The 19,809-nt window shown below is 59.3% G+C and overlaps 2 protein-coding genes across 2 annotated transcripts in view; one reads left to right on the top strand and one right to left on the bottom strand.

The window, feature by feature from the left end:
• The window catches only part of LOC123288245 (transcription initiation factor TFIID subunit 4-like), a 10,784-nt gene extending 1,555 nt beyond the window's left edge, over positions 1 to 9,229 (bottom strand). Inside the window, exons 1-4 of the mRNA XM_044776436.2 lie at positions 8,305 to 9,229; positions 7,839 to 7,881; positions 6,340 to 6,445; positions 4,437 to 4,540 (exon numbers count right to left, since the gene is read on the bottom strand). Of these exons, the coding sequence (XP_044632371.2) occupies positions 4,437 to 4,540; positions 6,340 to 6,445; positions 7,839 to 7,881; positions 8,305 to 9,229 (1,178 nt within the window). The remainder of the gene's footprint in view (positions 1 to 4,436; positions 4,541 to 6,339; positions 6,446 to 7,838; positions 7,882 to 8,304) is intronic.
• The window catches only part of SETD1B (SET domain containing 1B, histone lysine methyltransferase), a 23,547-nt gene continuing 12,422 nt past the window's right edge, over positions 8,685 to 19,809 (top strand). Inside the window, exons 1-7 of the mRNA XM_044775919.2 lie at positions 8,685 to 8,897; positions 9,386 to 9,573; positions 9,792 to 9,890; positions 10,497 to 10,767; positions 12,798 to 12,910; positions 13,902 to 15,140; positions 18,923 to 19,750. Of these exons, the coding sequence (XP_044631854.2) occupies positions 9,400 to 9,573; positions 9,792 to 9,890; positions 10,497 to 10,767; positions 12,798 to 12,910; positions 13,902 to 15,140; positions 18,923 to 19,750 (2,724 nt within the window). The 5' untranslated portion in view covers positions 8,685 to 8,897; positions 9,386 to 9,399. The remainder of the gene's footprint in view (positions 8,898 to 9,385; positions 9,574 to 9,791; positions 9,891 to 10,496; positions 10,768 to 12,797; positions 12,911 to 13,901; positions 15,141 to 18,922; positions 19,751 to 19,809) is intronic.

Below are 19,809 nucleotides of genomic sequence, written 5' to 3'. Positions count from 1 at the left end.
GCACATGAACTAAGCTTGGCAGTGCTGGGAGGGCAGGCCAGTGGAAGCAGGATGGATACCTAGCCTGAGCAAATGCATGGTGGCTCGAAAACCCCAACAGGTTTGGCAGTGGTGGGGGAGTGAGGAGTGAGGCCAGACATGGTTGGCAAGGTAACCAGGGTTAGATCATGGAAGGCTTGGCTGCCAGGCTCATGCTGGGTAGTGGACAGAAGGCTCCTGAACAGGAGGAACCCAGCCAAAGCCGGGACCTCAAGCTCTCTCTGGTGACCAAGGAAGAGCTGTGATTGGCTGGTGGGATAGGCATGGGGCTGGGGCCATCTTTCCATAGAGGCAGCCTAAGGCTGGCAAGAGAGGAGACCAGGTCCAGGGACATGTCAGAAGTGAGGTTCCCCAGGACCATGGGAAGAGGCTAGGGCAGAGTGGCCATCACTCAGGGAGGGGGAGCATGGAAGAGGGTTTTGAGTGAGGGGAAGACCACTTACCTTCGCAGCCAGCCCCAGGCCTCTCCCCTCTGGCTGCCTCAGGCGTCACCCTGAAGCTCAGGGAGGACTGGAGGGTAAGAGAGGGAGGGAGGCTGCCTCATCTGGGAGAGGCCTGGGGAGAATTCACTTAGGAGGGTCTGAGCAAACTGTGTCACCCGAAACAGGGTTAACCGCACGAGCCCATGGGAAGGCTCCTGACTTTGCTCTGATCTCAGTTTCCACCCATCTGAGAAATAGGGCTACGATTTAGACTTATGACAGAAGAAATGAGTTACACGAAACTGAGGGGAGGGAGGAAGAGGAAAAGTGATTCTTCTCAGCTCTGCCTGAGTCCAGGCAGAACAGCTGATGCTGGCCCCAGCCCGCCCACCCACCCCTGCCTGGCCAAGGCTGGCAGAACCCCAGCCCCACCCAGCCTGGAGCGTGTTTGATTTGGACCCAGCTCCAGTGGTGGTGCAGGGGCTAGATCTGTAGCTAAAAATACCCAGGAGCCAGGCCAGCTGCTTGGAGCTTCCTCAGAGGCGGCCGGCCCGGGCAGGCCACCCGAGGCGGCCGGCACACCCACAGGCATGGGGAGCCCCACTCCCTTACCTATGAGATTGTCTGAGGACCCACGTCATTCTCTCTATTCACCAGGCATTCCTGGAGACCGAGGAGGGCCACGATTCTTTAAACTGGTTCTTGCTACAGAGTTGTTGGGACACAGAAGCCTAGGGGAGCTGGCCAGGTGGCATTTGTGGGGTGCCTGTGCCATAATGAGGCCAACTGAACACAGGAGAGAAGCAGGGGCCAGATCACTTCTGTCTTATCAGGGCAAAGGTTCTGATGGGGAAGTTAATGGTAATTCTTACGGCTTCCACCTCCTTGTCCCTCAGAATATCCTGAGATCATCCACCCGGGATGAGGCAGAAGAAACTGAGCCTTCACAGATTAAGCTGTTCTTTGAGGTCCCAGAGATGGGAGATAGCCAAGGCCATCTGCCCTCACCCCAGGACTCCCTCCAGGCTTCAGCACTGGGTGGGGGAGAGTACAAAAAGCTCCCCTCTCACAAAGCCAGACTCAGAAACAAAAGATTATCAGGCCAACTTCCCCCTCCAGGTTCACATGGGGAGACCACTGTTCCCAGAGGGGCAGGGACATGCCGAGGTCACTAGCCAGTTGGAGACAGCACTGGACCCAGATGGCCTCTGAGATGGCGGGGTACCTCTCTCTCTACAGTCCGGGAAGAGGCCTCCCGTCTGGCCCAGAGGGTCCAAAAGGTCGTATTCCAAGCTGGGGCTCTCGGAGGGGCCGGAAGAGGCGGGGCTCTGGCGTCCAGTAGTAAGGCAGGTCCAGCCACCTCCCTGCCTTGGGCCGCCCTTCTGCTGGCGTGGCCCTTTGGGCAGGCCCCACCGGCTTGGCGCCAGGACCAGCCCCGCCCCACGCTCCCTGGGTGACCGGTAGGCGGGGCCACCCTCACGGCCAGCCAGGAGGAACAGCAGCCTGTGGACAGGTTGCCCCGCCCCTCCCGGGCTCCACGAGGTGACACTGGGAGGGGGGGAGGGGGAGGTCAAAGAAATTAGAAAAAGGGGTGAAAGAGAAATGGAAGCAGCGAGGGAGTACAACCTTCCAGGTTGTGAGAATGCCTCTCCCTTCCAAGAATCACACCTAGACCACAGCTTCGCACCTAATTGCTCCCTAATTGGTCCGAGGGCTGGAGCAGAGGAACTGGCTGTAGCCCTCCAGGGTGCTGCTAGGCAGGGAAGGTTTAAATCATTTCACCATCCCATGCCCATGGGAGGTAAAGACCCCTGCCGGGGGAGCCCCTAGGACTCTATTCAAAGGGACGCAGGACGCTCTCAGTCGGCCGACCCGTCTCAGTGGCAGAGCCAAATAGAAACCTCAGGTTTGGGGCAAGTGTGGAAGGAGGGCAGAGGCTTGAGATGCTAACAGTAGCGTGAGTGCAACAACTCTGCAAAGTGCCTTCCCCTCTCCCCTCACCCCAGGTAGGGGGAAGGCTGCGGCAGGGTGCACCCCCTTCCCCCCCAGCAAAGGACAAGATGGACCAAACCCAGCTTATCTGGGGTTGGAAACCCTCACAGGGCCAAGGCTTGGCAGCCAGGAGGAGCCAAGAGCAGCACGCTGCTTACTTTCAACCAGACAGCTTTCCCAGCTCCCGGGCAGTGATGCCAGCAGACAGCTGGCATGGGAAGCAGCCCAAAATAACCCAGACAGCTGGGGTGAGGGGGTGCCATGGACACAGGCCCTGGGCTGGAAGTCAAGACACCTGGAACCCCATCCTGGCTGCTCGTGGTGGCCTTGTGACCTTGGGTGAGTCACTTCTACTCTCTGGGTGGGTGAGTGATCCAAAATCGTATCGGATCATGGAAAAGCCTGTGGAGCTGGGGGCAAGCCACCATCCCGACTCAAACTACAGAGGAGGAAAAACAGCGCTGGCTCTCTGCCTGCAGAAAGGCAGTCTTCCCTTTGCCCTGAGGCTTTGCCACGTGCTTGGGGGGGGAGGGGCTGGTGGGGGAGGAGCTCGAAGACAGCCCAGCCCCCACTCCCTGCAGCCACACTAGAATGGAGGCCAACTAGTGTGAAGCCAGAATGCGAGGCCGGCCCCCTTAATCGCACTAATCCTCCCACCACCCTTTTCAGCATTCATTATTATCATTTCACACCGGAGGCTCGCCCAAGGTCGCCAGCACGGCATACATTCAAGCCCTGGGCCGCCTGACTTAGAGCCTCCCTTGAGTAAACACCAAGACGCCCAGGTCAAGCCCTATGGGTTCCCCCAAACCTCAGTTTAGCCCTCACACTGAGGGGTGGAGTAAAAGTGGGCAGGGCTGATCTGACAAGGCAGCCATGCCCCCGCCCAAACGGGGCGGCACCTGGACCCAAACGGCTCATCAAAGTAATCTCAAACTAGAGATCACATGGAGCAGGTCGGAGATCAAGGGTCCCCTCCAGCTGTGGAGCTTCCTGGAGACAGGATGGCACTTTGCGCAGTCAGCTCAAGTTAGAACAGGGAGAGAGTTGCCATCATTACCAAGCTAACGAGTCTGTGCCAAGCTGGGGGCTCCAAGTACACGAGCTTGCATCCTCCTCACAACACCCAGATGTGACCAAGCCCAAAGGTTCTCAAAATGTCCCAGGTCACAGCATCAGTTCACCTGGGAACCTGTTAGAAATGCAAGTTCTCAGGCCCCATCTACTGAATCAGAAACTGAAGGACCGGGCCCAGAATCCGTTCTAATGAGCCACCCCTGTGATTCTGACGCGCACTGAAGTGTGAGAATCACTGACCTAGCCCCGTTTATGCAGATGGGGAAACTGGGGCTCAGAAACTGTGCAACTCATCCAAGGTCACAGCAGGTAAAGGGCTAGCCAGGTTTCAAATCCAGGTATGGCCCATTCTAGAAACCAGGCTCCTTTTGGGTGGGGGCTGGGGAGAGAATCGTGGGAATTCCCAGGAAGGGGAAGAACACTCAAGAACCCTCTTTCTCAGAGGAAGGTGACCCAGATCTCAGGTCCTTCGGTTCAGCTCCCTAGCAGCCAGACACCAGAGGCCAACTCCTAACAGTCACCCTACACGTTCCCACTGGGGGCGGGAAGGTAAGGCCAGGCTTCCTGGCAGCAGACTGTGCCTTTCAGAAGTAAGAGGCTTCCTGGGCCCTCCCCCCACCACCAAACACACAACTGGGAAATACTTGCAAGCGCAGCCTGTCGTACGCTGCTAAATACGGCAGAGAATTGCACGCCCCAAACTCCTGACAACAGAAGCTGACAGGCAGGGATGGATGGACCAAGCAGGCCCAGCAGGCAGCCGATTTCACACACACAGTCCCACACATCTGTGTGGGGGAGGGGCTGCAGAACCAGCCTGGCGGGTTTGGGGTCCCCGCCCTCCCTGGGCTCCAGGCCAAAGCCCCCCAAATCTCCCTCGCAGCCTGGGAAAGGGCTCACACCTACCTTAGTGGGAGGATTGTCAGAGTCAAACTAGGCCTGCTCCTGCTGTCCAAAGGACTGTCCACTCTGAGGGAACCAGGCCCGCTGCCCCTTCTCCGGTCGAGACCCTGAGGGGGAAAGAGTCGGAGGGTTTGTTAGGGAGTCGATGACCACGAACCGGACAGGATCTCCTCGAGGGAAGGGGAGCTTTACAAATGCCGCGCGCCCCTCCCCAGCTGCCAAGACGGCCCTCACTCTGGAATGGATGGGGGGGGGGGTGGCTGAGTCACCAAGGTTCAGCCCGGGCGACAAGCAGCAGGAGGCGACTCATCTGCATTTCCAAAGGCCCGCCCCGTCCGCATCCCCTCCCCCAGGAAGGGCCGGAGATGAGGGTTTACCCCAGAGCCCTCCGCCTCGGGGGATCCCGGGGAAGGCCCGCTCAGCCTTCCCAGACCCCAACCCCCACCGCAGCTCTAGAGCCTCGGGGTGGAGGGCGTGCCGCGGGCGGCCAAGCCCGGGCGTCGGCGGCCTCCGCGAGGGCCTCGCGCCCAAAGTGGGGACAAAGGGGGCCCCCAGCCCCTCGGGCTCTGCGATCCAAGTACGCCCCAAACAGGGGCGCCCGGGTCGGCGGCGAGGGAGGCTTCCGCGGCCTCCGGGGCAGCCGGCCGGGTCAGGGGGCGGCCTCGAGGCCGCGGCAGGCCCCGTGGCCCGCTGCTACTGGCTCCCGCGCGGGAGGGAGGAGGGAGGGCCCCGCGGCCCGGTCTGCGAGCGAGGCCGCGTGGCCCGGCGCGGGGTCCGAGGGGCGGCGGAGCCCGCGCTCGTCGTCGAGGCCTCCCGGGCCAGGGCGTCCACGCGGGAGGCGGCCTCTCCTCCCCTCCCCCCGGCCGCCGCCTCCTCCCTCCTCCCGCCGGCGCGCGGCAGCCGCCACCGCCCGAGCCGCGGGCGGCGCGCGAAATGGCGCCCGTCTGGCCGCCTCGCCCGGCAGAGGAGAGCACGGGAGCCGCGGCGCGCGACGCCCCCAGGCCCGCGGCCCCCGAAACGGCCTCCGCGCCCCCCCCCCCCCCCGGCCCGGGGCGCTGGGCCCTGCGGGCTCTCGGGGCCGCCGCCCGTGCCGGGCTCCCGACCGCGACCGGGGAAGGAGGGAGGAAGGCAGGAGAGCCGGGGCCGCCATTAGCCGCCGCAGCCCGCCCGCCAGCCTGCCAGCCCGGCCCCGGCGGCGGCGCCGCGCTGAACCTGAAAATAAAACTCGAGTTTGGGAGGGAGGAGCGAGCGCGGCCGGAGCACAGGCAGCGCGGGCAGCGGGCTGAGAGATGCTGCGTCATGGTGCCAACATGGACGCCGGCCTTTGTCCTTTCTGCTTGGGAAGTGCAGGCGCGCCCCGGAGCCCCGCGAGCCGGCCGCGGAGGGCGAGCCCCCCCCAGTCCAAAGGGAACGAGGCCCTAGGTCGCGTGGGGAGGTTGCCTTGTCTTTTGAGTCCCTCATTTCCAAAGCACTTTAATTTCTTCTCCCCACCAAGGCTCAGACCTAGAAAAGCGAAGGGGACGAGCGCAGGCGGCCCCGTGGACGCCCGAGGTCGCTGGGGAGACCCTCCTCTCGCCTCCGGGGCAGAAGGGGCAAAAGGGTTTGAAGAGCCCTCCTCGTCCCCCTACCCCTCCCCGATCCGGGTGCCAAACACAAAGCTCCAGAAACCTCCTTCTCTCCTCAGCTCCCAAACATTTGCAGCCCTTGGCCTGCTCTAAAAAAGATTTCCTCGAAGGGGCAAAAGGCACGTTTTTTTTTTTTTTTTTTTTTTACTCACCCGCTCAGCCCGGTGCCATGGAGTCTGGAAGATCAAGCGGGGCGGACGTTTTGAGTATCTTTTGGGGGGGATTGTTTAGTTGGGAATATTTGGGGGGATGGTGGTGTCTTTTTTTGTTGTTGCTGTTACCTTTTGGTAAGTTACACTGTCATGGCATTTTCTGCTCCTTCCACTTCTGCAAACTTTCCAGGGTTGGGTTGGCAAAAGGCGGCTTCGCAGAGGACTGTTTACTGCTCTGGATATAGCAATGGTGGGATCGTCATTAAGAGACAAAAGGCGAAAATACACAGTCAAATCAAACAAAAGGCATAAGACGCACCGGCCATCCCAACCATCACAGAAAATACCCGCGACTTAACGTTGGTGTTTGGCTCGAACCAGCTAGGACTTGTTTTCCAGTTTTAATCTAGTTTCCTGTGACGGCTTTAGTCTCTTTACACAAAGAGAAGGTCTTCCTTTCCCTCACCCACCCCCCTACCAAGACGAGAAAAACAGAGCTGTTTTTCTTCAAATAGATCGATTTTCAAAGAAAGTGTACATGTTACTGGGAAGAAAGCTGACTAGCATTTATTGCTGTAAACATTTTCAAAAGCTTAAAGCTAAAAAACCTTAGCTTTATAAAAGCAAAATCGTCTAAAAGCATTTTAACTGGCTTATATTAGACAAGAGCGACAAAGACATACATGCAGATGAAGGTTCAGAAAATTAAGGACATCTCAGCAACATTAACATGAAAACTGCACTGCGTAAGGACAGAATGGATTGGGTACTTACAATGTAAAAGGTTTTTAGAAACTTAAAAGTAACAACTGCTTACAATTTTTTGTTGCTGCCATTTCGCTAGTCCTAAAACTATACATTTAAAACATTACCTTGTTAAAAAGAGAGCAGAAGGAGTTAATAAGATGGCCAGGTTTAAGTGTTTAATAGAGGAAACTATATATATTTAAAAATTTATTGTTCAGTCAAGAGAATACAGATTAAGACAGCTCCAAGCTCCCCCCACCCACCCAAGAAAAAAAGAGGAAAAAAATTAAATATGTCATTTACTTAGGTTTTTTGGAATTCAAAATTGTTAACTGCTGACATTAATGGTGTGCTATGACCTAGTTATACAAGACAAAGATGGATTCCAAGTCATAAGGAAAAATCCAGATCTTTTTAAAAAGTCTTCTTCATTCTTCCAATTGTGAGTCCTTTAGCCTGTTGACAAATGTTAAACACAACACTGAGGCGTCCTGAACTGGATGGTGGAGTCAAAGGAAAAACATTCCCCATTTGCAACAAAGGAAAAACCCACTTGGCCATTTAATTCCATTGCAGAAAAATGGCTCCCCTCATCTGTTGGCCTCTCCTTGGTGTCTGATGAAGGATGTTTTGAGACCAGCGTCTAATAACTCAAGCCCGATAGAAGCCGCGCGCTGATTGGCTGCCGCGCCCTGCCGCCCTGCTCCAGCCAATTACCTACCCACGGCCAAATTACAAACCCCGAAAAGAGCCCCAATATGAAATACACCACCACGAAGCCCCGGCGAGGCGGCTCCCTCGCCTCGGCCGCCCGAGAGGAGAGGCAGAGGGGGCTGCAAACGCGTCCTCGCGAAGCCCGGGAGCCTCGGAGTTGAACTCACAAAATGGAAGCCGCGCGCTGATTGGCCGCCGCCACTCCCGGACCTTTAATAAAGAAAGGGGAAGGAAAAGATAAATGCAAAAAAGGGGGACTCTCTCCTCCGCTGGTGGCTGGAGGAAGAAGGAGGGGGGGAGAGAGAGGCATGTGTTCAAGACAATTACAGGGTGCTCCTCTCCAAAAATAAAAACAGAGAAAGAAGCTTCTATCACCCAGGTCCAGGCGAGGGCTGCATCCTCCCAGGAATGTGAATGCTAATTTGGTTAAAATCCTGGTTTTCCCTCCCCAGCTCAGTTCCAGGGGGGAGGGGGTCGCGGGGCAGAAGAGGAAGCCGGAGCGGAGATACCTCGATTGCAACTCGTCTTGAGTCGTCTTGCCTCTCCCCACGGCTCCCAACGTTCAAACACACAATCACACACACATACACACCCCAAAACCCAGCCCTTCCCCCCGAGCCCCCACGCGCCCACCTCCGGTCTTGGCAGTTTGGAAACAGTTTTGGAGGCCCGAGGCGCGCACCGCGGCGGCCGCGGCTCGGAGGGTAGCCCCAGCCGCGGGAGGTAGAGCCTGGGGAGACCCCCTCCCCCGCCAGCCAAGCCCCCCACCTAAGTCCCAGCAGAATAAATAAATTAAAAGGCCTTCCCCCGGGGAGGGGGGAGGCAGTGTGGGAGCGCGCGAGTGAGGGGTGGGGGGCCGCTGGGGCCCGGGGCTTTGGCGGCGCAGCTGCCGCCGCCGGGAGAGTGCCTGGGGAAGCGGCGAGGAAGGAGAGGGGAGGAGGAAGAGGAGGAGGAGGAGGAAGAGGAGGAGGGTGAGCGCTCGGGTCGGGCTCCTTAGCGGTGTATTGTGGGATGTGCGGCTACTGGGAGCCGAGCCTCCGCCGCCAGCCGCCTCCCGGGCAGCAGCAGCAGCAGCAGCAGCGGCGGCGGCAGCAGCTCCGGGCCCGGCAGCCGCGGCGGCGGTGCCCCCCCGTCCCGGCCCCCCGACCGGCCGCCCCGGCCTCGGCTCCCGCGGGGGACACCATGTACTGGCTGGCGGCGCAGGGAGGCCGGCGCCCGGCGGGGATGTAAGCGCGGCTCGGGGAGGGAGAGGCCGCGGCCGGCAGCCGGGCAGCCCGAGCCCCCGGCCCCGGCCGAGCGAGCGGGCGAGCGGGCGGGCGGGCGGGCGGCGCCAGGCCTGCCGCGAGCCCCGCGCCCGAGCCGGGCCGAGCGAGCGAGCGAGCGAGCGCCACGCCGGGCGGCCGGGCGGGCACCATGGGCCGGAGCCCGCGTCCTCCGGGCGCCCCGGGCACCGCCAGCCCGCACCCGGGGCCCCCGGGAGACCCTCGCAGCCGCCCCGAGACGGTGGCCGAGCGGGCGGGCGCCTAATTCTCCCGGAAGGGTTATTCTCTCGCTCCATTCTTATTTTGGGGGGAGCCAGCGAGACAGCTCCTTTTGGGGCGCGCTGGTAAGGTGGGAGGGGGTGGGGGCCGGACGATTGGGTTCTCTCGCGTGTGTGTAGAAGCGGCCGCCGCCGCCGCCGCGGCGGAGACGACAACAACTTGCTCGTTTTCAGGTTGGGTTAACGGCATGGAGAACAGTCACCCCCCCCACCACCACCACCAGCAGCCCCCGCCGCAGCCCGGCCCTTCGGGCGAGAGGAGGAACCACCATTGGAGAAGTTACAAGTTGATGATTGACCCGGCTCTGAAAAAGGGGCATCATAAACTGTACCGCTACGATGGGCAGCATTTCAGCCTGGCGGTGAGTAGCCGGCGCGCCTCCCCGCCGCCCCCACCCACCCCAGCCCTGCCCGGGGAGAGGGGTCCGAGCGGCCCGGGGACCCCCGCCCGACCACCGGGCCAACTGTCAGCCGGGGCCCCAGCCCTGGAGTTTGACAAGCGCCTGGAGAAGGGGGGTCTGCCCCTGCCCCCGGGGAGTGGGTCCAGCCCTCCCATTCCGCCCCCAATTCCTCCCCACAGATGTCCAGCAACCGCCCGGTGGATATCGTCGAAGATCCTCGGGTCGTCGGGATCTGGACCAAAAACAAGGAGCTGGAGCTGTCGGTGCCCAAATTCAAGGTAGGACCCCTCCCCCTCCCCACTCCGCGAGTTCGAAAATAACGCCAGTCCTGACCGAGCCCAGCCGGATTCTGAGTTCCCGCCGTCCGGGCCGGGGAAGTTTTGGCGGGGAGGGGGAGATGGCTGCGAGAGGGTGTCCCTTCCAAGCCTACTGTAAACACTCGGTGAAACTGTAATCAAGGCGCTGATACAGTGTCCTGCCCGCCCAGCTGGGGGCTCCGGGTTTCCACCTGGCTCCTGCCAGCCGGGGGACCCAGCCCCGGGACCCGCCCCCCTTCCCAGCCTTCTGGCTTTCCGGGGACAGCTTCCTAGCCCCAGGGGTCGCCCCTGACCCGGCAGCAGGGAGAGGAGGCCAGAATGGGGGGTGGGGAAAGAGAAACTGTTTCTTTTTCCCCTTTCCTTTCGAACCCAGAGGACTTCCACGTTCCAAACGATTTAATCCTCCGCTTCCAGGGCCCGCCCGCGTGCATTTTTTTTTTCCAAAAAAATTTTTTTTTTTTAATTTTTTACCCTTCATTGTTTTCAACGGGCGGGCGAGTGGGGAAATGTTGTTTTTCCTTCGGTTTCAATGTTCTCCAAACTCCCTTCCCCCTCGTCCCCTGCCAGATCGATGAGTTCTACGTGGGCCCGGTGCCTCCGAAGCAGGTGACATTTGCCAAGCTGAATGATAACATCCGCGAAAACTTCCTGAGGGACATGTGCAAGAAGTATGGGGAGGTGGAGGAGGTGGAGATTTTGTACAACCCCAAGACCAAGAAGCACTTGGGCATTGCCAAGGTGGTCTTTGCCACGGTCAGGGGGGCCAAGGAGGCGGTTCAGCACTTGCACAGCACTTCGGTCATGGGCAATATCATCCACGTGGAGCTGGACACCAAAGGTGAGTGGAGGCCTGCTCTGGACTGCCCACTGCTGAGCAGCCGCAAGACCTGTCCCTGTGACCCCTTTCCCCCCTAGGGCCCCTCCTGCAGTGTTGGGGACCCCCTCACTCTTCCTTGTGTGCCCCCCTACAGCTGTATTTTTTCCCCCTCCTGAGGGTAGAGTCACGTGGAGCTAAATGTGTTGTCTGTTGCTAGGAGACAAGCTATAATTTACCAAATGTGCCAGTCCTTGGCCACTGCACCCCTAGGGACCACCCGGAGGCTTCCCCACTGCCGACACCCCTGTGGGCCCCTCTCTGAGCCCTGGTGGCCTGGGTTTAGACAGTCCCCAGTGTTGCCAACTGTGTTAGGGGAGGAGGCAGGGTTTGTTTATTTGTGGGGGGCTGAGGGAGAGCCAGCAAGATGCCTTTAAATACATGAAGAATAGGTCCCTCAACTAAAGAGAGAGTCCTCTAAGGACCCAGGGTGCCCCTTCCCCGTGGAACTGGGAGCCAATCTGGGCCCAGAGTGTGGTTTCATTGATACTGTTCCGATAGACCGGCTGCTCTGGGTGCTCAAGGGTTGACACTGTGTCTTCCCTCCTCTCTCTTAAAGAGACAGCACCACCTCCCATGCACCGGAATCTCACTCTGTGCTCACTCTGAGCGGCTGCTGGGAGAGTCTGGGCTAGTCAGGCTGGGGAGGCCATCCCTCCCACCCTCAGGGTCCTGGGAGGCTCCTCCTGGATGCTGGCTGGAGGGGCTCGCAGGTCTCCAGGGCATCCCTGGGGTTTGCCTGTGTCCTCTCTAGGGAAGTTCCCACTGATATAGAAGAAGGTGCGGGTGCGCTGAGGACCAGCCAGCCCTGTGACTGGGCAGATGCTGTTGGGTCCAGAGCCCCTGGGGGTCCCCTGGGAGACCCTGCCTGGGAGGGCTTAGGTAGGTGGCTTCCAGGGGTTTTGTGAGCATGAGGTTTAGGGGCAACCAGGGCGCACGAAACCCAAGACAGGAAAATCTAACCCTTTCTTTTTTGTCTTTAATAATGAATACATATTGACTGAGTCTCTAAGACCTTGCTGGGGGTTGTGGAAGGACGCTGGTCCTGGGTAGGCAAGGTTATCCACAAACTCTTCAAGCCTGTCCCTAGTTCTGAGCCTCCTGAGGGCACAACCCAGGTTCCTGGCCAAGCCCCAGCCCCTTGACCCCCCTTCTCTAGTTTCTCAATCTCTGCGGGGGGTGGGGAGGGATGGACCCTTTCAAATCTACGTATTCCTTGGGCGGCTGCCATCAGCTCTCACCAAAATTTCATTTCTGCAAAAAAAAAAGAGGGGAGCTCTCAGAGACTGCCAACTAAGTTTGTATTTCAAGAAAGAGACCGGTAAAGTGTAAAGAGTCGCTCAAGGAATGTGTCTCCTTTGCATATGTATGCAGCTGCCTCAGCGGGCTCTATAAATATCGATAATCTGGGGCCCCCTGGTCTGTAGAGGCCTCTGTCTGCTGGGGTGGAGGGTTACCAGACAGGGTGCAGTGGGCCCCGGCGAGCTGGGGAGCCTGGGCGGAGGAGGAGGCGTGTGGAGTTCACAGTAATGTCGTACCAGAGTGTGTTTTACAAACTTTGCTGGTCACCTGGCCCCAGAGAGTTAACAAGAAACTGTCGCCTGTGTCACCAGTCTCCTCTCCCCTTGGTACAGGGCCCTGGCTGTTAAATGGGAAGGTGAAGGGACAGGGAAGACCTGACTCACTCTTTGGGTGCCATGGCCAGGTGACAGGAAGGGGGTTTGTGTTGCAGGTGGCATTTCTGTATTTGGGGGAGTCCCAGCCCCACGAGGCATCAAATTCTGAATCTCAGGATCAGACAAATCATACAGTTTATTTAGCAGCTTCGTTGAACAGGTGGGACTCTTGCGTGAGGTACAAAGAGAGATGGGAAGCTGGTCAGGGTCACACAGCTTCCCCAGGCTTGGGGTCTCAGGGACCCACAAGGATGCCAACCTGCGGGGGCTGCCCCATTCTGAGCCTTGCTGAGTCCTCCCTCCCTTCCCTTTCCACAGGGGAAACCCGCATGCGGTTCTATGAACTGTTGGTCACGGGCCGATACACACCCCAGACCCTCCCAGTGGGTGAGCTGGACGCTGTCTCTCCCATCGTGAATGAGACCCTGCAGGTGGGTTTATGGCTGTCAGTCGTGTCGTTGTGTTGTTCCCCGCTGCCCCACCATCTCCAGCTTTGGACACCAGGGTCTGGGAGGGAAAGGAGCCTGGCCACACGCACCACAGGTTCCAGTATGGTCTAAAAGCCCAGACTGCCCAAGCTCTCGCTGAGCACAGGCCCCCAGCCCTGCCCCTGCACGGGCTGGGATTCCCACAAGACCCAGAGCCCCCCTGGGGCCTGCTTTCCACATTGATACTGAAACATTGCTGTGCCAGGGTCCTGGTGTCTGATGTCCTGTGCACACCTCTACCCCTGTGCACCCCTCTAGCCCTGTCCCCAGAGAGCAGAGTTCAGGTCCCTCCTTCCACAGCAAGACAGTTCCTTTCCCAACCACTGCCTCCCAGGACACTCACCTAGACCAGTCTTTCCTGGGGAGCTCTTCATCCCAGTGTCAACCCCCGCCCCCCCCCCCCCCCCCCCGCCCCCCCAGTAACTATTCCAGAGTGAAGAGTCTGCTTACTTTCGGTCAGCTGGGTTGTTTATTAGGCACTTGTACCATGTCACACTATTTAAATCCTAAGACATCAAGGCTGGGGGGACAAGGCCCTTGGCCACCCCCTCATTCCTAAAACCACAGGCAGCTATCTCCACCTGGAAAGTTTTTGATTTCTGACAACCTGAGGCAGGAAGGAAATCCCAATTCAAACCAAGATGTCAAGGTCTTATCTTTTCTCTGCTTCAGGGATTAGGAAAAACCCTCAAGGGGTTTTTCCTCTGAGGATAACTGGCTACCCCAAGATTAGAAAAACGTTAAGACCATCAGACACTCCTCTTTAATCTCCCCTACCCATTCCTTTCACCATACTGTAGTTCTACAGCAACCAGTTTGGCTCTGAGCTCCCCAGCAGCCAGAGTGAGAAGGGAAAACAGCCCCATTCCGCTGCATGTCTTCCCCCCAATGATCTCACATCTCTCTCTCTCTCTCTCTCTTTCTCTCTCTCTAGCTGTCAGATGCCCTGAAGCGCCTTAAGGATGGTGGCCTATCTGCAGGCTGTGGCTCTGGCTCATCCTCTGTCACCCCCAATAGTGGTGGGACACCCTTCTCCCAGGACACTGCTTACTCCAGCTGCCGCCTGGACACGCCCAACTCCTACGGACAGGGCACGCCGCTCACCCCGCGCCTGGGTACCCCCTTCTCGCAGGACTCCAGCTACTCTAGCCGCCAGCCCACACCCTCCTACCTCTTCAGCCAGGACCCCGCAGCGACCTTCAAGGCCCGGCGCCACGAGAGCAAGTTCACGGATGCCTACAACCGCCGCCATGAGCATCATTATGTCCACAACTCTTCTGCAGTCACCGCGGTGGCAGGGGCCACAGCCGCCTTCAGGGGCTCTGTGGACCTCCCGTTTGGGGCAGTTGGCAGCAGTGGGGGCAGCGGTGGCCCTCCATTCAAGGCCCAGCCACAGGATCCAGTCACATTTGCCCACACTCCACCGCCTGCCCCAGCAGCCTCTGCTCCTGGAGTCACGTTCAAGTCGGCTTTCTCTCCATATCAGACCCCTGTGCCCCCTTTCCCCCCACCTCCTGAGGAGCCCACCGCCACAACCCCCTTTGGGGCCCGTGACAGCGGGGAGTTCCGGAGAGTACCTGCGCCCCCGCCTCTGCCCCCCACTGAGCCCCTGACCAAGGAGAAGCCAGGCACGCCTCCCGGCCCACCGCCCCCTGATGCCAACAGCATGGAGCTGGGCGGCCGGCCGACCTTCGGCTGGAGTCCTGAGCCCTGTGACAGTCCTGGCACGCCTACGCTGGAGTCGTCGCCTGCAGGGCCGGAGAAGCCCCACGACAGCCTGGACTCCCGCATCGAGATGCTGCTGAAGGAGCAGCGCACCAAGCTGCCCTTCCTTCGGGAGCAGGACTCGGACACGGAGCTGCAGATGGAGGGCAGCCCCATCTCGTCGTCCTCCTCCCAGCTCTCCCCACTGGCCACCTTTGGCACTAACTCCCAGCTGGGCTTTCGAGGGCCCACACCACCTTCCTCACGCCCCTCCAGCACCGGCCTGGAGGATATCAGCCCCACACCACTGCCTGACTCGGACGAGGATGATGAGGTTGACCTGGGCCTGGGGCTCCGGCCCCCACCGGAGCCAGGACCCCCAGACCCGACCAGTCTTCTGGGCCAGACACCTGAGGTGGCCTTGGACCTGGCTGGAGACAGGACCCCAACCTCAGAGAAGATGGATGAGGTACCACCGTGTTTGTCCACCTCTGTCTGGGATTGGTTTTATCTGTCTTGAATCTCCCTCTTTCCCCCTTTGAAACGTTATCCCCTTAGGATAACTAGCTAAGACACAGAAGCAACAGGGCTAGAGCAGGCAAAATACCGGATCAAAAATAAAAAGAGGATGCAAAAAGCACCAGGGGCTGTGATTGAGCAGCTGATTTGGCTTTGAGCTCCCTAGCAGCTATGGAGAGAAGGGAAACATGACCTAGTTCTCTTGCCCTCCTTGTTAGGTATGGGAAGTCATGACTTTTCCTAGGGATAAATTCCGACTTGAGCTTCTTTGGTAGGAGTTTGCTGAGACCCCAGAGAGTATGGGCTGCAGGTTCTGGGCCTCCTTCTCTGTTGGGTGGCTGGGGGGTGATCAAGGCTGGTCCTGATGCTCATGCAGATTTGGGGAGAGGCATTAGCCAGAGCGCTCTCCTGAGCTCGGTCAGGTCGGAGCTCTGGAGCACTGTCTCCTAGAACCTGGTGCTCTCTGAAGAGGGGGCAAACCGTAGTGGGCAGGGAGGGCACTGAAGTTTTCCTTTTCCCTCTGCCCCTGGTTCCAGGAGTGAAGGAGTTAAGGGCTAGCCCAGGGGGAGGGCCAGGGACAGAAGCCAGCAAAGTTGACCACCCTGTACCCTCTCCTCACCCCAGGATCCTCCACCTCCAGGTTGGAGTAGGGGCACTGTGTGCCACATTGCCATGGGGGGGATTAGGTCATCTTCCTTGGCTCTGCTCCTCCTCCCTCCTGGTCCAGGCACCTGCAGTGGCCCTCCTGGAGACCTGAGCTGGAACCTGTGGGCCCGGCGGGCATGAGCAGCCAGGGGCTTAGACAGAGCTCTGTGTCCTGTGGGCAGCAGGGCGGAGGGTCCCCCCTTCCCAGGCCCTTTGATCAGGCCGGTTTGGCTGCCTCAGGGAGGAACAGAGAGGAACCTGTCCTGCCCCGGAGGGGACCGCAGGTGGCTGGGGCTCCAAGGGGCCTCCAGGCCGTTCTAGGGAAGTGGTTTCTGGCACCAAGGGGACCAGGCAGGGGGAGTTGACAGGTGTGCAGAGGTAGGGGGCTGCTGGCCCTGCCATCCTCCTGTCTTCCCTCCCTCTCAGTTCCCTGGGGTTAAGGATGTTTACCATCCTGACCGACTGGCCTAGGGCTGGGAAGCCCAGAGTAGCCAGAGGGAATGGGCTCTCGCCGTGTCACTATAGGGAAGGGGAGACTGAGGCCCAGGGATCTGGGGTCGGGGATGCCCCAGGACATTAGCCCAGGGAAGCCAGGGAGTACTTCTAACTTCCAGGCTGGCCCTCGGGAGCCCCCTGCTGGCGGTCGGGAGAGCAGCACCCGGGCTCCTCGGGACCGAGCCGGGAGGGAGTCCCAGTCCCAGCTGAAGACCCCGGGAGAGCAGCGGGAGGGGGGTGGGAGACTGACGGGACGGACGGACCTTGGAGGGTGGAGAGAGAGAGTCCCATTCTTCACTGAGGCTGTTGGTGAAAAGTTCAGGCTCCCGTCCTTGAGCCTCGAGTCCTAGCTCTGTCACTTACTGGTTGGGCGACCTTGGGGAAGGCACTTTCCCTGTCTGAGTCTCAGTTTCGTCGTCTGTGAAATGGGACGGTGACAGCACCTGCCTACCACCCTCACCTGCCTACCACCGTCTCGGCCTAAGGGCGGGCCGCAGGGGGCGCTCCAGGCTGGGCTGGGGGGGGGGCGGCGCTTCCCGCGGCTGCTCCGGGCCTGGGCGGAGGGCGGGGCCGGGCCGGCTGGAGCCCGGGGCTCCCCGTGATTGGCTGGCCGCGGTGCGCTGCGCCCGCTCGCCCGGCTGTCAGGACTCATCTCCGGGGGCTGTCCCTGAATGTCAGGCTGAGCCTGCCAGTCCCTCCCTCAGTCTGGCGTGGGGACCCCCAAGAGGGAGAGAGAGTGGGTGTGTCCGTAGAGGGGACCTAGCAAAATCCAGCGCTTCCTGCTGCTGCCGAAGGGTTGGAGGGTCCTATTCCTCTTCGCCGCGCCCCTCTGATGCCCTTGGAGTCCTCCCTCACCTGTAAACCTGACCTCTGACCTTGCAGCCTGCACAGACCCCGCCCCCTCAGCCTTTAAAGGCTCTCCTGTCTCTTAACACCGGACAGAGGCTGTGATCCTCAGCTGCGCTCACCCTGGGCAGGGCCTGAGCTACCTCCTCGCCTCTTGTCCTGACACAAGAGCCTGGGGGTGGCCTGTCCTCCTCTCCCTACCCCTGCTCCTCTTCCCTCCACCTCCACCACGTGGACCAATGCCTCCCTCCAGTTCCAGGCCTGTGCATCCAGCTCCCCGAAGCCCCATGTCCCAAGGCAAAGGGGCCCTTGCCCATTTCAGAGCCGGGGTCATGCTTGACTCCTCCCCTGGTCACCTGGTACCACATCCCTGGATTTGGACAACAGCCCCCTTAACCCTCACTGAGCAGGTGTCCTAGGTTTTGAGTCCTGGCCCCGTTTCTGACTGGCTGTGATTTCCTGCTCTTTGAGTGTGTTTCCTCATCTGTCAGAAGGATCGGAGTGAAACCCCATCTTGTGAGGTTTTGGTGCAGATAAGAAAAGAGACATTGATGAGACATTGTATGCCTGCCACACTCAGCCCCACACTGGACCACACTAAGCGTGCAGTTATGAGACTAGATGAAAAGAGTAATTAAGGAAGAATAAAGACACATCTCCAATTTATGCACCTTTGGTACTGCTAACCCCACTTGCTCCAGTGTCACCTCCTTTGGGCCCTCTCTGCTGCAGTGAGGACAACAGGCCAACTGGGAACACAGGCTGGGGAGCCACTTTCTGGTTCAAATCCTGGCTCCATCTCTTAATGGCTGTGTAGCCTTGGACAAGTTTCTTTTCTTTTTTTTTTCCCCTGAGGAAGATTCGCCCTGAGCTCATCCATTCCAATCTTCCTCTGTTTTTGAGTACGTGGGCCACCAGCACAGCGTGGCTGCCAACAGCAGTGTAGGTCCATGCCCAGGAACCGAACTTGGGCCACTGAAGCACAGAGCACTGAACTTAACCACTAGGCCACTGGGGCTGGCCCTGGCAAATTTCTTAAGGTCTCTGTATTCCAGTTTTGTCATCCATAAAAATGGAGATAGCAGACCTACTTTGTAGAGTTGCTCTGAGGATTAGCTGAGTTAATATATGTAAAATGCTTAGAAAGGTGCCTGGCACACAGGAAGTGCTATAAGGGTGTTAACTAATAGTATTATCTTCTCTGAATACAAACTGAAACAGAATCTCTCAGATTGAGACAGCATCTCTTTCCTCCTTCATGCTGCATCTCCCTTCCCGGGTTTTCTTTTTCTCTGTGGTGGACTGTATATTTCACACCTTTATCCTGGTTGTCCTCTGCCTCTTCCCTCTAGAAGTTTAACTCCAAGAGAGCACGGATTTCATCTGTCTTGTTCACCACTGTGTCCCTAGCACCTGGAATGGTGTGCCTGCCACACAGCAGGTGCCAAGTAAATGTTTGTTGAATGAATGAATGAATGAATGAATGAATCTTTATAATTACCCCACGAGGCAGGTAATATGATGCCATTATGCAAATGGAGAAACTGAGACTCAGAGAGGTTAAATGACTTGTTCAAGGCCACAGGGCTGGGAAGGGAGGGGACAAGGATCAGAATGGCAGAATCCATGTTGCTCGCTAGTCTTACAGAAAGCTTCTCCAACTTTCTGGGGCTCAGAAGGGGGCTTTGGGAGCCTGCGTGGCCTCCCAGGCTCACCCTCACCGCTCTCTCCTTGCTTTCACCACAGGGCCAGCAGTCCTCGGGTGAGGACATGGAGATCTCGGACGATGAGATGCCCTCGGCCCCCATCACCAGCGCTGACTGCCCAAAGCCCATGGTGGTGACCCCAGGGTCGGCGGCTGTGGCAGCCCCCTCTGTGCTGGCTCCGACCCTGCCACTGCCCCCACCCCCTGGCTTCCCACCACTGCCTCCACCCCCGCCACCGCCCCCACCGCAGCCTGGTTTCCCCATGCCCCCACCTCTGCCCCCACCACCGCCCCCACCACCCCCAGCCCACCCAGCCGTGACAGTGCCCCCACCACCCTTGCCAGCACCACCACCTGGTGTCCCACCCCCGCCCATCCTGCCGCCGCTGCCGCCTTTCCCGCCGGGGCTGTTTCCCGTGATGCAGGTGGACATGAGCCACGTGTTGGGTGGCCAGTGGGGCGGCATGCCCATGTCCTTCCAGATGCAGACGCAGATGCTGAGCCGTCTGATGACAGGCCAGGGTGCCTGCCCCTATCCTCCCTTCATGGCTGCTGCGGCCGCCGCTGCCTCGGCTGGGCTGCAGTTCGTCAACCTGCCGCCTTACCGGGGCCCCTTCTCCCTGAGCAACACTGGCCCAGGCCGCGGGCAGCCCTGGCCACCCCTGCCCAAGTTTGACCCATCAGTGCCGCCACCAGGCTATGTGCCACGCCAGGAGGACCCACACAAGGCCACTGTGGATGGCGTCCTGCTCGTGGTGCTCAAAGAACTCAAGGCCATCATGAAGCGTGACCTGAACCGCAAGATGGTGGAGGTGGTGGCCTTCCGGGCCTTCGACGAGTGGTGGGATAAGAAGGAACGGATGGCCAAGGTGGGTGGGTGGACGCAGGCACCCTGGGTGGTGGGTGGGTGTGAGGCAGGAACCCAGCT

Source organism: Equus asinus, chromosome 8, assembly GCF_041296235.1.
Source record: "Equus asinus isolate D_3611 breed Donkey chromosome 8, EquAss-T2T_v2, whole genome shotgun sequence".
Lineage (NCBI taxonomy): Eukaryota > Metazoa > Chordata > Mammalia > Perissodactyla > Equidae > Equus > Equus asinus.
This window is presented reverse-complemented; position numbering and strand designations above follow the sequence as displayed.